At 44.0% G+C, this 17,553-nt stretch overlaps 1 protein-coding gene across 1 annotated transcript in view; it reads left to right on the top strand.

Moving 5' to 3' along the window:
• Positions 1-17,553, top strand: part of LOC128699444 (matrix metalloproteinase-25) — a 516,333-nt gene that overhangs the window by 478,565 nt on the left and 20,215 nt on the right. Inside the window, exon 4 of the mRNA XM_053792195.2 lies at positions 14,768-14,864. Coding sequence (XP_053648170.1) covers positions 14,768-14,864 — 97 coding nt within the window. The remainder of the gene's footprint in view (positions 1-14,767; positions 14,865-17,553) is intronic.

Below are 17,553 nucleotides of genomic sequence, written 5' to 3' on the forward strand. Positions count from 1 at the left end.
TTCACACACGTTCCTCCAGTACCGAGGTACCAGGGTATCGACAACTTACCAGCAGTGTACTGGGGTATCTGGGTATCCTCCAGCATCTGAAATTCTGCTGCTTAACCAATTCACTCTCCATCCCATCCACTTCCCTCATTCTCCCAGTACTATCCCCGATAAAAGAATATCCTACCCTAGACTGGACCATCTTCCATTCGCGAGGCGTTCGTTTTATTGTTTACACAGCAGCTAGGCCTACGGGTTTAACGCTTCCCCAAGACTACCATCCTTTCATTCCCGTGTCACCAGGAGTCACCATTACACTGTCATCATTCCTCTGCTGCTAAAGGCTACCAAAAAACACGTCTAGTGTACGGTCTGATTATTCCTCACTGTTATGACCTTTTGCCAGGATTTTGAAGACGTCTCCAGACGTGCTAGTTAATGTTAAGTGTTACACCATCACTCCTTACACTCATCCTCGTCTCGCCTCGCTTACTCCCTCGCTCGCTTCATCGCTTCGCCTCGTTCACTCCCTCACTTTCTCGCCTCGTTCACCCTCCCCCCCCCCAGCTTTTTAGCTTACTCTTCCCATCCTCTCTCTCTCTCTCTCTCTCTCTCTCTCTCTCTCTCTCTCTCTCTCTCTCTCTCTCTCTCTCTCTCTCTCTCTCTCTCTGACAGTTGGAAATAAGACGCCAAGCCCATGATGATCCTTTTCAAATCACTTGTTCTCTCTAGGCTGGAATACTGCTGTACATTAACATCTCCATACAAAGGAGGTGAAATCGCAGATCTAGAGAGTGTACAGAGATCCTTTACTGCACGTATAAGTTCTGTCAAGCACCTTAACTACTGGGAACGCTTGGAAGCACTTGACTTGTACTCGTTGGAACGCAGGAGGGAGAGATATATCATAATCTACACTTGGAAAATCTTGGAAGGAATGGTCCCAAATCTGCACACAGAAATCACTCCCTACGAAAGTAAAAGACTGGGCAGGCGATGCAAAATGCCGCCAATAAAAAGTAGGGGCGCCATTGGTACACTAAGAGAAAACACCGTAAGTGTCCGGGGCCCAAAACTGTTCAACAGCCTCCCATCAAGCATTAGGGGAATTGCCAATAAACCCCTGGCTGCCTTCAAGAGAGAGCTGGACAGATACCTAAAGTCAGTGGCGGATCAGCCGGGCTGTGGCTCGTACGTCGGACTGCGTGCGGCCAGCAGTAACAGCCTAGTTGATCAGGCCCTGATCCATCGGGAGGCCTGGTCATGGACCGGGCCGCGGGGGCGTTGATCCCCGGAATAACCTCCAGGTAAAGATGGTAGAAGTGTCCCAAAGATCGTGGCTCAGCAAGTAAGCAGTAGGTGTGAACCACAAGCGTTAACCTCAGCACTCATACCAGTACACACCCACACCACTCTAGTCGGGGTGTGGTGCATACGTTGGACTGTGTGGTTAGCACCACCGGCTGGTTGATCAGGCCAGCTACAGGGAAGCCTGGTCTGGGACCGGGGCGCGGGGGCGTTAATTAATCCTCAACACATTCCAGGTAGACTCGTACAGACACACACACACACACAGCCTGCAGATCGTTTGATACTCCATTTCCTTAAATCAAGAAAATCAAGAACCCCTTTAGCATCAAGGCACCTTTTGGAAGGGCCAAGACATGTTATACTACCCAGGACTGTAATCCTCACCATATACGTGACTACAAGGCTGGTTTTCTTACACACTGACTTGTGGGGTATCACATTACAAATACACCGGTTCATTTTAAACGTGCCCACAAGGGCCAATGGGCACAGCAATTAGCGGGTATGAGACTTAATGCTATACTCTTTATTCTCACGCTTAAATAACCTGAGAAAGCCAGCCCCAGGCTTGCTTCCTTATATCTTATATTTTGAGGAATCCAGCTCCCATGCCTTTTTTATTTACATTGGGAAAGGCAGCCCCATGCCTCTTTGATTTACACTGGAAAACCCAGCCCCTGTGCCTCTTATTTACATTGGGAAAGCCAACCCCATGCCTCTTATTTACACTGGGAAAGCCAGCCCCATGCCTCGTATTTACACTGGGAAAGCCAGCCCCATGCCTCTTATTTACACTGGGAAAGCCAGCCCCATGCCTCTTATTTACACTGGGAAAGCCAGTCCCATGTTTCCTTATGCCTTACACTGTGTTTTTTCTCATCCTCGTACCCTTAAAGAGAGGTGTGCTTGATGGCAGTGAAGGACTCTAGATTTGAGGAATGGAGCTACCCTTCTCTTCACTGGATCAACCCTGACTTCCTCCTGTCCCCTTCCCCGGTGTTTCCCCACGAATATAAACATTCTGATTGATGCTTTGACTCTAAAGCAATGTCTTTAAATAAATATATAAATCCCCATTTTTATTTTATTTACCATTTTTTTGCACCAACGTACACATTTATTGTCTGTTTTCACTCTTATGCTCCATGTATACTAATATATATCTATATATATATATATATATATATATATATATATATATATATATATATATATATATATATATATATATATAGATATATAAACCAATTCGCAAACGGGCGAACTTTTAACAAACAATATCTCTCAGTTCACAGCAGGATTCGAACCTGCACACTCTGTATCGAAGTACACAGTACTTTCGTCGCTCAGCCAGATCCCACATCTAGCTGAGTGGCTAAAGTATTGTGTACTTTGATAGTGTGTGCAGGGTCGAATCCTGCTGTGGACTGAGAGATTATGTTTCGTTATATGTATATATGCAAAAGGTTTTGAAGGCTAGCGGCTTGGACATTCAACAGGCGTGTGTGAGCGTGTTAAGAGTGGAAACAAGTGGTTTTCAACACGATGTGCTTTTGGAGTGTTGAACAAGGTAGCATTCATGAAAGGATTCTGGGAAACTGGTTAGGTGTACTTCGAGTCCTGGAGGTGGGAAGTACAGTGCCTGCTCTCTGAAGGAGGGGGTTGGGGATGATGCAGTTCGGAGAGTCATTGAACTGTCATGTCAGCATACATTAATAAAAAGGTTGTTTATAAACTACAGGAATCTGGAAACAGTATAAATTTATACCAGCAGTAGTATCAATAACATGGTCTAAAATACTGTTATGCTTGTAAATCAGCGACCCTTCCCGAGGGAAGGGAGGAGGCTGAGCCCCTGGGACAAGCCTAATTAATTACCATGCGGTGTACGGATTAGTGCCAACCCTTCATTATAATGAGTGAGCCTGTGCACGCGCGCACACGCAGACAATCTTCTAAAACACGTACTCCAACAGCTGATAAAACATCCTCGCTAACCCCCCCACCCCACCCTACACAGCCTCACACTTGTTTACAAACACCATCACACAAACAATAACATCCCGGACCCTTGCAAACACACTCGCAGACACGAGAATAAAAGCTTATTGATTGATTTCATGGATAAATCGGCTGACAAGTTATGATCAAACGTGATAAAACGTTTATTAAGAACATCTTAAAACCTGTGTCAGGACTTAACACAAGTCACAGGTGTTATACCTTGGGTAACTAAGACGAACTCTGCAGAAATCATCATTATTATATATAAAGACTGAATCAATGGCCATAGTTACCAATAGAAATTAGTCACATTGCCTCTGAGGACACAAGACATGTCTTATTAACTTGGAATGTGGTTCGCGCTGTATAGCCCTTGTGGCTTAGCGCTTCTTTTTGATTATAATAATAATAATTGGAATGTGGTTCAAGTGGTAGCGCCTTCAGCAGTAACAGCCTCGTTGATCAGACCCTGATCCACCGGGAGGCCTGGTCGTGGACCGGGCCGCGGGGACGTTGATCCCCGGAATGCCCTCCAGGTAGACGTACCTCTACCTCACCTGTAGTCCTGCTTGGAGGTCACTGCCTCCGAGGCCCGGTCCCAGACCAGGCCTCCTGATTGCAGGCTTCATCGATCCACCTGTTGCTGCCTGCTGCTCAGAGTCCAACATGTGTACCACAACCTAGCTGATCAGGAAGTTTTGAAGAATTTGTTGAATTCCATCTTGAGGACAACTAGGGGTTTGTTGGTGATGGTCTTTTACGTGTGAAGGGAAGGTGTTGAAGAGTCGTGGTCCCTTAACACTTATTGACTTCTCCCTCGGTTACTCATCGCTACCCTATTTTTCCCCGGAGGTATCCTGCACCGTCTGCGAAGCCACTTGTGTTCATAAGAAGTTATTTTAGTGTGCGGGTTTAGGACCAACCCCGCTAGAATTTTCCATGTGTAGATTATCATTGGTTTGATTCCGGCGCAGCTGGAAACATTGGGAATGTTTCCTGTTGACGCAGCTGTACGTAGGTACATGGGAGTTGGTCGAGTGTAGTTGGTCGCATCCTGGGGAGGACATAGACAGGCTCCAGATAGTAATATAACACACTGATTCATTCTTTGTGGTTAATGATCCATGTAGTCGTCTTAAGAGTGAAGAACATACAAATATTCAAGACTGTGGCAGATCAACCAGACTGTGATGGATATGTGCTGCAGCGGGTCGCTGGCAGTAACAGCCTGGTTAACCAGACATATCTGACTGCAAGAGCAGGAAACAAAGATATTTCTCCACGAGCAATACGAGCAAATTCACTGTCGTAAAAGATAAATGGAAGACGTCAGGACTCTTAAGAGTGATTCTGTTGGATTACATGTCAAGGATATGACCCTTTTAAGTTTAGCGCTTAGTTTGAATTGCAGTAATTATAAGCTTTCAATGAAGATGGAATCAGAACTATTCTCCTCTACCTGAGGGGTGTTCTTGGGGGTCAACTCCCCCCCCCCTCGCGGCCCAGTCCTTAACCAGGCTTCACACCTGATTACCTTCCATTCCCTAGGCACTGAATGACCCCCTGCGTGTTTAGCGCTCCTTCAGTCATATAATCACTTAAATTGATTATTAGTATGGTCAAAGAAGTGCAAGCTAATTGTTTATTTAGGTTTAAAACCTATCGACTACACCAGCGTCATTAAGGCTGCGTGTAACTAAGTTCCCATCACTAGAATACTTTAATACCTAACTTAGTAATGAGGGTAAACTTATACTTTATACTGTGAGGTCAGGTAAGGTTGGTGAGGAAGCAGGACAAGTGTTTCCTGACGCGGGTCTTAGTCTTATGATGACCCTCCAGGTAGGTAGACCCACTGTTTGAGCTTTTGGCCCCTCAAGGGAGGTTCCTTGACGCTGGTGAGGGGCTCTTGATCTAGGGAATTGAATCTGTGCTCCGGTTCCCTGAAATGAATCTGAATACCTTCCATCTCCCCCACAGGCGCTGTATAATGCTATGGGTTTAGCGCTCCCCCATGATTATAATACTAATAATGGAGCTTTTGGTTATCTGACCGAGGCCTTTCGCTGGTTTACCCCTCCAACTCTTAAAAAAAAAATAGTTATGATTATAACCATTAGAGATTAGCTTAAGTTTACACTTGAAATATACACATACCTCTTCATATATCCTAACTCTGAAGACTTGCTATATAAGGCCTTACTGCGTTCTTTTCTCACACAGTGTCACTCGTATGTTATTTACCTGGAGTTTACCTGGAGAGAGTTCCGGGGATCAACGCCCCCGCGGCCCGGTCTGTGACCAGGCCTCCTGTTATGTCCACTCTTAATCCATATCCATTCATGCAAGTCAATAATAACCCTTAGCTAACTTGCAGATGCATAAATGTCGCGTTGCTCGATCGCTGGCGCACTCAGCTCACATACTGAGGCCCGGGAGTCGATCCCCGGTACGGCTGGAAACATTAGGATGTTTCCTTTAAGACACCTGCTGTCCATGTTCACCCATAAGTAAAATGGGTGTTAGTGGACTGGTGTGGATCGCATCCTGGGACAAAATTAACCTAATTTGCCCGAAATGCTTAGTATAACAAGCGGCTTTCTATATAGTAGTATGTCATTGATGTCAGCTATGGTCTGTATACCTTGTACATGTTGAAATAAAGATTATTATTATTACAAACAAAATAACAAGTCCCTTCATCTCTTTAGGAATATAGACAAGAAAAACGTTGCTACGAGTAAAAAGAGTAAGTTATAAGCAACAAGATCAGCAGAACTAACTGCCATGGAGAGGTGACGTCACTAGGCATTGAGGCGACCACGTCACTAACATCGTTAAGAGAAACACTGACAGACTGCCATTGTTCCTGACTACTGCCACTCTGGCTTAGACGATCACAGTATTATTATTTTCAGAGGCTGGTTAAACGGGAGTTAATCAGAGTTGATGGAGGGATCACGGCGAGGTTACAGAGTGCCTGGGCATGTATTACTAACGAAATCGTAATAATAAAATTGCAATCACGTCCTAGTGCGCTAACCACTGGTCCAGTGGTTAGCGCACTGGCATGCGAGTTTTCCGACTCGCCTGCCAAGGGGTTCGAATCCCACCCGTTCTGTGATTTCTAGGCACACATCAGTAGGGAAAGCAAAGGCCCTAGTGACAACAAAAAACGTGTTTAATCATACCGGATACGAAAACTTCCGCCTAGCAGAAATGTGAAACGAAGAGAACAGTGCACAAGTGTTGGCAAGAAAGGTAATAGTGGTATGAATAACAACAGTAGGAAGGTTGTATTAACGCTTGATACATCAAGATCTCGTTTATGAGGCGCAGGTCTGCTCTAACCTAGAGAAGGACAGTTAATCTCGTGCATCAGAGATCTTTCGTGCTAAGATAGATTGCGATCCCTGATCCCAAATTTTCTCGGAAGATGCCATGAGAAAGAAGGTATGACTGGAGTGTACAACTTACCAGATACCCCTCGGAGGGAGGCAGCTAGTGCCTTCATACTTTTGAAAGACTCTTGATCCGAGAGACTGGAGCAACCGTTTCCTTCCACGGAGTGAACCATATCTCCTCCCATTCTCTAGGTGCAAATTGAGCCCTACGGGTTTAGCGCTTCATGACTATAACTGGAGGAGGTTGGTGGTTAACGCTCTCGCTTCACACGGCGAGGGCCTTGGTTCGATTCCCAGCCAGAGTAGAAACATTAGACGTGTTTCTTTCCACCTGTTGTCTATGTTCCCCATCAGTAAAATGGGTACCTGGGTGTTAGTCGACTGGTGTGGGTCGCATCCTGGGACACTGACCTAATTTGCCCGAAATGCGGAGCATAACAAGGGACTTTCTATATAGTAGTATGTCATTGTTATCAGCTAGGACTGTATACCCTGTACATGTACTTGTAGTAAAATAAAGATATATATATATATATATATATATATATATATATATATATATATATATATATATATATATATATATATATATATATATATATATATATATATATAATCAGTAACAACACTGCGACTAGCCAGGGGATCGAACCCGTGTTGTTTTAGCCCACCTCGTAGTGAGCGAAAATTAACGACACTAACCCACCGGACCATACAATCAGATACCATACAAGGATTGTATGGTCCAGTGGGTTAGAGCGTCGCGAATTTTCGTTTACCATGAGGTGGGCTAAGACCTGCCCAGCATGGTTCAGGAGGTCTGCAGTGCTCGTCAATATTTATATTCTTATAATATGCATAACATGGCGCCTGCGCATACATTGTATGTACTACGCAACAACCTGTGGCATAAAACAGTCATAAAAGAAAAGGTTTGTTTGGAGCAGGGAGGCAGGACCAGTGGGCAGCTCCTGCATTTATCTGCCAGCGGCCCCAACCCTCCCTTCGTAAATAAACTGCAAGCAGATCCTCTTCAAGGGGGGCTCCTTGGCGTGGTGAAGAGGCTCTTGGTCTGAGGAATTAGCCCTGTCGGTCTTCTTCCTCAGACCGAACCTAATTACCCCCCATTCTCCCCTCCCCTATCCCATCCTCCCCTTTTTCCATTCCTCCTCCTCCTCCTCACCCCTCCCTTTTGCCCTTCCTCTTTTTAGCCTTCGTGATTTCTCCCACAGGCGCGCTAGTTCCTAGGTAGGGGAAAGGACACCGGGGTCGATCCCATTCCGTTGAGGTTTCTTGGCGGTGGCGTAGTTTGCCGTGGAATCTGGATTGCCTAGGGATGTCCCGATCCCTCTCCGGTATCCCGGAGTAGCTTTGGGTGTCTTTTGGGCGACGGGTGTATCTCTGGAAGCCACCTTTCGGATTCCGGGGGTGGTGGCTGAAGGAGGTATGCTTTGTGGCGGATATCCGGCCGCCCTCTCTTTTGTCCACCGAGGTAGCTCGGCAGATGTGAGGTTGCTATCCCGGATTGCTGGTTTACTGGCATGAAGGGTAGGGTATGGCACGGGTTCCATGCTGCATCTGCGCTACTAGCGGTGTCGAGTCCTCTTGGGCGCGGAGGGAGATTTCCGGCCCTTTCATTCCTCCTGGGAACTATTCCTCCCCGCTCCCCCCTTTTTTTATTCTTTTTTTTGTTTTTATTTTCTTTTCTTCTTTCTTTTTTTTTCTTAAAAACAAAAAGCAAAGGAGTAACCTAACCATGGCAGCCCTAGTCCATGAAACCACTACCCCCGGGCCCCTTCTTGATACCGCACCCCATTCTGACCCTGCCTTGTGTTTAGACCACTCTTCGGACACTCCTGATGCCCCTGTACCTCTTGCTGGTGCTGTTTCCTCACCCGCTTCAGGTACCGGGGCTTCGACTGACTCCTTCGATTTGTCTGAACTCCGCTCTCCTTTGACTATGCTTCCGGCTTCTCCCTCTACGGTACGGCAATTTTCAAATCGCCCACCCATTTCATGCCGGACCAACTCCGGTCCTACTCCTAAACGCCAACGTCAATCTCCTGATGATGCTCCGTCGTTACCTTCCCATTCTACTCGGAAACGACCGACACGTCAAGCACTCCCTCTCCACGCTCAGTTTCGGACCACACAATGGACTAAATTCTTTACTTTAAGACCAACTTCTTCTTCTGCCTACCTTTCTGACCATAGTATTGCCAAAGCGCTCCTGCGTCATGTTGGCAGAGATATTTCATTTCACGCTCTCAAGAGCGGTACGCGCATCGTCACTGTCCAGAATGCTACCCAAGCTCATGATCTTTCTCTCCTTTCGAATATCGATACTACTCCTATCACTATTGAAAAACATCTTTCTCTCAATTCTTGTAGTGGTACTGTCATTCTGCCCCATACCATAGTCCAACAGAATTTCCAGTCATGTGGCAATGACATTTTTGAACAGCTGGAACTCCAGGATCTCCCAATCCTCAAAGTAGACACTTATGTCCTTCCTGCCCGGGGGCGGAGACGTTACCCTTGCAATGTGGCTCGTTTAACTTTTGACAGCCGAGAACTCCCGTCCTCTGTATATGTCGCGGGACATCAGTTACGAGGGCATTTACTATCTTCAGCTAGCATTTTTACTGCTGAACTGTATGCCATTCTTGCAGCACTTATTCGTATCGCATCTATGCCTGTGTCATCATTTGTAGTAGTCTCAGACTCCCTTAGTGCTCTACAGGCTATACGAAAATTTGATACATCTCATCCCCTAGTTCTCCGTATCCAACTTTGGCTACGCCGTATCTCTACCAAACATAAAGATATTGTTTTTTGTTGGGTCCCTGGTCATGTCGACGTACAGGGCAATGAACAGGCAGACACTGCTGCGCGGTCAGCAGTATATGACCTACCAATTTCCTATCGAGGTGTTCCATTTCTGGACTATTTTGCTGCAATAGCTACCCACCTTCGCACCCGTTGGCAACAACGTTGGTCAACTCTGCTCGGTAACAAACTTCATTCTATTAAACCGAGCATAGGTTACTGGCCGTCTTCTTGTCATCAGTGCCGAGGTTGGGAGACCACTCTCTCCCGCCTTCGCATTGGCCACACTCGTCTTACTCATGGGTATCTCATGGAGAGGCACCCTGTTCCTCTCTGTGAGCAGTGTCAAGTTCCAGTATCGATTAGCCACATTCTGTTAGACTGCCCTCTCTATCAGCGAGCACGCAGAATTTACCTCCAACGTCGTCTTCGTTCTCCTACTCTCTCTTTACCTTCCCTTCTTGCTGATGGACCCTCCTTTAATCCTGACTCTCTCATTGACTTCTTGACAACGACTGATTTACTCCACAAACTCTGATGATACTTTTTGCACTCCCCTCAGCCCTTTCTGGTTCAGTCTCTTGCTGCCCTTTACCCTTTCACCATCCACTGCCCCGCTGTTATCCGTAACCTGTTGCTCATCCATCTCCCTTTTGCCACCTGATGCCCTCGCTTCCTTCCTGCCCTGCAGCGCTGTATAGTCCTTGTGGCTTAGCGCTTCTTTTTGATTATAATAATAATAATGCAAGCAGATCATGTTATAAAGATGGCAGCAGGTGTGAGTAACGTGCATATCAGTGTGAGTTCCCCTCTCTCATTTTGTGGGGGTCGAACCCTAGCTCCTGACCCTGTTATTATTATTTGTGAGGAGCAGTGAAGACAAAAGTGCAATCACTAGGACATGATTACTGGAAAAGTTTCGGTCCTGGGATATGTATTCACTGGAGCGCAGGCGATAGAGATACAACATAATGTAAACCTGGAAGATCCTGGAGGGACTGGTCCCTGTTCTGTACACAGAAATCACTCCCTACGAAAGCAAAACACTTGGCAGGGGGTGCAACTTACCCCCAGTGAAAAGTAGGGGCGCCATTAGTTTACCTGGAGAGAGTTCCGGGGGTCAACGCCCCCGCGGCCCGGTCTGTGACCAGGCCTCCTGGTGGATCAGAGCCTGATCAACCAGGCTGTTGCTGCTGGCTGCACGCAAACCAACGTACGAACCACAGCCCGGCTGATCAGGAACTGACTTTAGGTGCTTGTCCAGTGCCAGCTTGAAGACTGCCAGGGGTCTGTTGGTAATCCCCCTTATGTGTGCTGGGAGGCAGTTGAACAGTCTCGGGCCCCTGACACTTATTGTATGGTCTCTTAACGTGCTAGTGACACCCCTGCTTTTCATTGGGGGGATGGTGCATCGTCTGCCAAGTCTTTTGCTTTCGTAGTGAGTGATTTTCGTGTGCAAGTTCGGTACTAGTCCCTCTAGGATTTTCCAGGTGTATATAATCATGTATCTCTCCCTCCTGCGTTCCAGGGAATACAGGTTTAGGAACCTCAAGCGCTCCCAGTAATTGAGGTGTTTTATCTCCGTTATGCGCGCCGTGAAAGTTCTCTGTACATTTTCTAGGTCGGCAATTTCACCTGCCTAGTATACTAAGAGAAAACACAATAAGTTTCTGGGGCCCAAGACTGTTCAACAGCCTCCCACCAGCCATAAAGGGAATTACCAATAGACCCCTGGTTGTCTTCATGAGCGAGCTGGACAGATACTAAAAGTCGGTGCCGGATCAGCAGAGCTGTGGTTCGTATGTTGGACTACGTGTGGCCAGCAGTAACAGCCTCGTTGATCAGGCCCTGATCCACCAGGAGGCATGGTCATGCTCCGGGCCGCGGGAGTGTTGATCCCTGGAATGCCCTCCAGGTAATACACATGGTATCATACGCCTTTGTATCCAAGAAGCGCTAAACCGATAAAGGTCATTGAGAATATCCTCGCAATCTAGCACTTTTTATATTTAGAAAAACAGAATTCATAAGCAATATGTTGTTCCCATCAGCCATGTTATAGCCACATAGTTGGAAAAGTTGTGCTTCCCTGCTATATTCCATCACCCATGATAGACCACATAATTAAGGTGTAATCTGTCAGCTAGAGCTGAGAGAATAATGTAGAGCAATTAGTATAATGTCAAGTATGTCATTAAAGGTTTCTCAGCTATGGGATCTTTAGCTGTTAAGGAGAGGGGAAAGAATAATCAAGTTTGATCTGAGGAAGGGTAGGGTAACTCCAATTCTTGGGTTAAAATAATGGAGATGCTGAAGCTCTTCAATTTTGTGTGACTGTTAGAAATGTTATAATCGAAACGCCTGCGGCTGTGATATGAACATCGCTAGTTCAACATGTTAGTATACTTGGGTACATCATGAGGTGGGAGGGAGCATACTGACCAAGGAGATTTATTGAGAAGTTTCTATAACAAACTTCATTCCATTAAACCGAGTGTAGGTTATGGCCGTCTTCTTGTCATCAGTGTTGAGGTTGGGAGGCTACTCTCTCCTGTCTTCGCATTGGCCACACTCGTCTTACTCGGGTATCTCGTGGAGAGGCGCCCTGTTCTTCTCTGTGAGAATTGTCAGGTTCCAGTATCTGTTATCCACATTCTGTTGGACTGCCCACTCTATCAACGAGCGTGAAGAATTTACCTCTAACGTTGTCTCCACTCTTTCTTTACCCTCCCTTTTTGCTGATGGACCCTCCTTTAATCCGGACTCTCTCGTTGACTTTTTGACAACTGATATACTCCACAAAATCTGATGATGATACCTTTAGCAGTCCCCTCAGCCCTTTCTATCTCAATCTCTTGCTACCCTCTACCCCTGCATTACCCACTGTCCCGCTGTCCTCCATAACCTACTAATCATCCCTCTCCCTCTTGCTACTGGATGCCCCTCACATCCTTCCCTGCCCTGCAGCACTGTTTAGCCATGGTGGTTTAGCACTTCTTTTTTATTTTAATAATAATAATAATAATAATAATAATAATAATAATAATAATAATATTGAGAAGTTTGATTTCAATTTGTACCACAATCACTCACTCAGTATTCTAGCCAAATTGATTTTGCCCAACCAAAACACTAGACTATCAGGTGACAAGAATGGGTTTCTTGGCCCATGTTAAGCAGATTCTTCTCTATTTCAAGCCCCGCTTATTCGTATCTGATAAGTGATTTGTCATATGCGAAACATCTCCTTTAATAAATGTCTTGACTGTATATGTGTTACATTCCCACAATAAACAGTAGACACCGAGCTTCACCAAACTTACATTACACACAAAAATACAAAGTAGTGTCATATCTAGCTTAAGTAGTGAAAGATGGTTACATGTTTAAACAATGCACGAATACTTATGTTCAGGGCCAAAAGCCACCAAGGGTATGTATCTATGTCCCCCCCTAGCCTAGTTACTAGCAACATTCAAGTGACTTGTGGTGCGTCACGCTCATGGCTGAACTTAACACATGTGTCGAGATTGCTGTGACTGTGCAGATTTGGACTAGGCCCGCAAGTACTTTCCAGGGTGTAATGGATATGTGGCTCAGCGGGCTACCAGCAGCAACAGCCTGATTGACCAGGCAAGCACCAGACAAGCCTGACCCATGGCCGGGCTCCGGGTGTAGAAAAACTCTCAGAACTCATCTAAGGTATGTACATGATAATGCGTGGAAAGTAGTTCATGGCCTGGTCCCAAATCTGTACACTGCCGTAACAATATACAAAAGTGAGAGCGCCGTGGACACAATAAGAGAACATTGTATCAACATCCATGCCCCCAGACTTTGTTTTTTTTTTTAACATTTTACAGAAGATATCAGAAACACTGCCGGAACAAGTCCAGGTACTTGTCCAGTTTCTTCATTTAAGAAGAAAACTGGTCAAATACTTCAGCTAAGTGCCAGATCAACCAGGCTGTGATGGATATGTGGGCCAGCGGGCTGCCAGCAGTAACAACCTGCAATGATGTTGTTAGAATCACTGTCAATATGTTAGGTAAAAGGACACACACGTGCAGCTATGTGATATTTTACTGCGGCAACGTTTCGATCCAGATTTGTCCAGAAACGTTACCACAATAAAATTACACATTATTTACACATGTCCTTTTACTTTACAGCACCAGCCTGGTTAACCAGACAAGCCTGGTCCAGGGCCGGGCAGTGGGTGTAGGAAAATTCTCGAAACCCATCAAAAGTGTATATCAGTATACTGTAGCTATAAATTTTCACGTATAACAATAATAATCGTAATAATATTTTTATTTACTACAAGTACATGTATAAGGTATACAGACCATAGCTGATATCAATGACATACTACTAAATAGAAAGCCGCTTGTTATGCTGAGTATTTCCCGCAAATTAGGTCAGTGTCCCAGGATGCGACCCAAACCAGTCCACTAACACCCAGGTGCCCATTTTACTGATGGGTGAACATAGACAACATATGTAAAGAAACACTCCCAATGTTCTACCCTCGCTGGGAATCGAACCCAGACCCTCGCCATGTGAAGCGAGAGCTTTAACCAGAGCCACCAGAATATTAGTCAGATTTATTATTATTATTATTATTATTATTATTATTATTATTATTATTATTATTATTATTATTATATTGACGGTGAAGCGCTAAAGCCGTAGGGGGTCGTACTGCGCCTGGCAACTGAGAAGTAAACATGATAAATTAAAGTAAATATACCTCCATTACCTTGGTTCTAGAGCCCTTCACCAGTATCTAGGCACCTCCCGTGAAAGGTAATGAGACTGTAGAGTTTAGAATTAATATCAGAAAATAAATTAACCCGTTCAAAATCATCGAAATGTGCAATAACATTATAACACAATTTTCTAAAAAAAAATTTTAATGTGTCACGTATTAAAAAAAAAATCCTGTGAAATATTCAATAATATGGACTTTACAAGTGACCTAAAATAACCAGTATTTAATTTTGTCTTTGTATATATCAGTTGGAAGCTGAAGTATTTTTAATACAGAAAAGGAATACATGTATGTAGTATTTTGACTACAGGGTTGTATTAATTAAAAACTGAAAAGACCCCAGTGGAAATGAGTCACTTTTTTTTTGGGGGGGGGGGTATCCTATTAAATTTACATTGTGTTTTATAATTGTATTTATGTGTTCCTGTGATTAAATAAATTGGTGTTTCTTGGTCAGGATCAGAGCTTACCCCACCAGGATCAAAGATAAGACAGGACGGAGGGAAGATCTTACTCGCTGGGAGATACAGAGAGAAATAAGACTGGCAACGGAGGTGAGTATTCTGTGAGAGGTTAAGTTGGTTGTTGGGGGTGTTTCAGGGGGTCAGCGGCCCGGTCCTTGACCAGGCTTGATCAACCAGGTGTTTTCCTCGCTGATGTGGTAGTGGAAAATGATGGGATGGATAGTGAGAAGTTCATAACAAAATTATCTTTTATCACCGCCACCACCAACCACCCAACACCACTACTCACCAACACTACTCACCAACACTACTCACCACCACTACTCACCACCACTACTCACCATCACCACTCGCCACCACCAACAATCAACCACCAACCCCAATCACCAACCACCAACACCAACCACCAACACCAATCACCAACACTAACCACCAACACTAACCACCAACCACCAACACCAACCACCAACACCAACCACCAACACCAACCACCAACACCAACACTAACCACCAACCACCAACACTAACCACCAACACCAACACTAACCACCAACACCAGCCACTAGATGACGCAGGGACTTTATTAGGTTATCCAGGATGGTTGACTCTCCGGGTTAAAAACTTCAGCAAAATCTTATTTTAGCAGAGCCACCCCCCTCCCCCTCCTTCCCCAACACACCATCACTACCATCAATAACTATCCATCCTCAACCTCCCCCACTATTGTAAGTTAGGAATGGATGATAACAAACAAGTTTCAACTCAAAACATGTCTTGATTCTTGTTTGTGTGTATGTCATAATGTTAGTCAGTATGTCTGATGTATCTTGCAGAAATAGCAACTATTGACAAGTTAAAAACTATATTTTTGCAGTATCGTACACAAACTACTTTGCCCCTCTAAGGAGGTACCTGGTGAGAGTTCTTGATCCATGGAAGTGGATGTATTTTTCCTTTCCTTGGATCAAGTTTAAGTGCCTACCTCTCCCCATATGATGTATGACCCCAGTGGGTTTAGCACTTTCCCCCCTAACATGGTTCTTGTGCATTTGTGTAACGGAATGTTGTTATGATTGAGCAATAATTTTAATGTTATTATCTTAATTGCTTTGATGGAGATAAGAAACGATTTTGTTTGCATAATCCTTAAGATCTTATTTATTTTCTTAAATGTATAATTGGATAATGTAATGGCTGTAGTCCACCTTTTACTTTAAGCACAGCTATGTTCTTTATGTGTTATTTTCTTCTTTGGAAACATAAACACATATGCAGTTTAATGTGATCCTTTATTGACAACGTTTCACCCACACAGTGGGCTTTTTCAAGTCACACACGGATCTTCATTTTCTTCTTTATTGATATTATAATAAGTGTTTTAGCTTTTTACCTCTGATGTATTACTGAGGGATGCCAATTGAATAATATACATTCCCCATCTATGAAAACATCAAAATTAGTTTTGTACCCTGACTTTATTTAAATAATTTTTAATAGACATGAACAAAATCCAAATTTTAAGATTAAAAGCCTATAAAATAATTTAGAAATACCCCATCCTTTCATAAACTTATCTACCAATAAATAAATACTACTGTAATTGTAAACTCTTGTGGCTTAGTGCTTCTTTTTGATTATAATAATAATGTAATTGTAAACTGTGTTCATACTCCATCCTCTTATACAATGGAACCTCAGCTTTTGTGATTAATTTGTTCCAGAAAGTCTGATGAAAACCGAATTGTACGAAAACTGAAGCAATATAAGAAATAATGTAAATCCAATTAATCCGTTTCAGACACCCAAAAATATTAAAAAAAAAAAATACATTTTATAGAGAATAACTATAGTTTTACATACAGAAAACAATGAGAAATAAATATAAATGACTAATGAAATGGATAAATGAACATTTAACATCACTTTTACCTTTATTGAAGACTTGTTGGCATGGAAGATGGTAAGGAGGGGAGAGGGAGGAGGAAAGGTTATTGTTTGGAAGGGGAATCCCTTTCCATAAGGACTTCAGTTATCAAGGCCCTGTCTGGGGTTACTTCCCTTCTTAGTCTTTTTCTGCACTAGGATCAGCTTGAGAGTCACTGGACCCCTGTCGCACAAAAAAATATGTTCAGAGAAGTCTGTTTCTGGTGTCTCTTTCAGATTTGCCTAAAATGGAACAAGGCATTGTCACTGAACATGTTGCAGACATGGCTTGCAACAGCTTTGTTAGGGTGATATTTCTCCACAAAACATTGCAACTCATTCCACTTTGCACACATGTCCTTAATCACTGAAGAAGGCACATTCTCACAATGCTCATTTAACAAGAAACAAAGCTGTACTGAGTCAGAACGTGTGGGATGCTTTGTGTGGGCGCTGGCAGGTGGACGTGTTTGGTACGGCGGACCATTGTCAACTCTACGAAAACCGAGTGGATGTACGAAAACTGGGACAAAATTTTGACGAAAAAAGTCATCGAAAACCGAATCCTATAAAAACCGGGGCATACGAAAACCAAGGTTCTGCTGTATTTTTCATCTTGGGAGGAAACCCCAGATGCCCATCAGGAACCTAATTTATCCAATCGTTCACCAGCAATTTCATTAGTAATTTCTGAAGAAGCTTTAATGGTGAACTTTTAAATTTTATCCATCAATTAGCATTTCCTGCCATCAGTTTTCTTTGTACTGGTCTATATTTTCCATAATTTTTTTAAATACCCGAGCTGTAACATATGAGAAGTCCTTAGTACAGTGGACCCCCGGTTAACGATATTTTT

The sequence above is a fragment of the Cherax quadricarinatus genome, chromosome 61, assembly GCF_038502225.1.
Source record: "Cherax quadricarinatus isolate ZL_2023a chromosome 61, ASM3850222v1, whole genome shotgun sequence".
NCBI lineage: Eukaryota > Metazoa > Arthropoda > Malacostraca > Decapoda > Parastacidae > Cherax > Cherax quadricarinatus.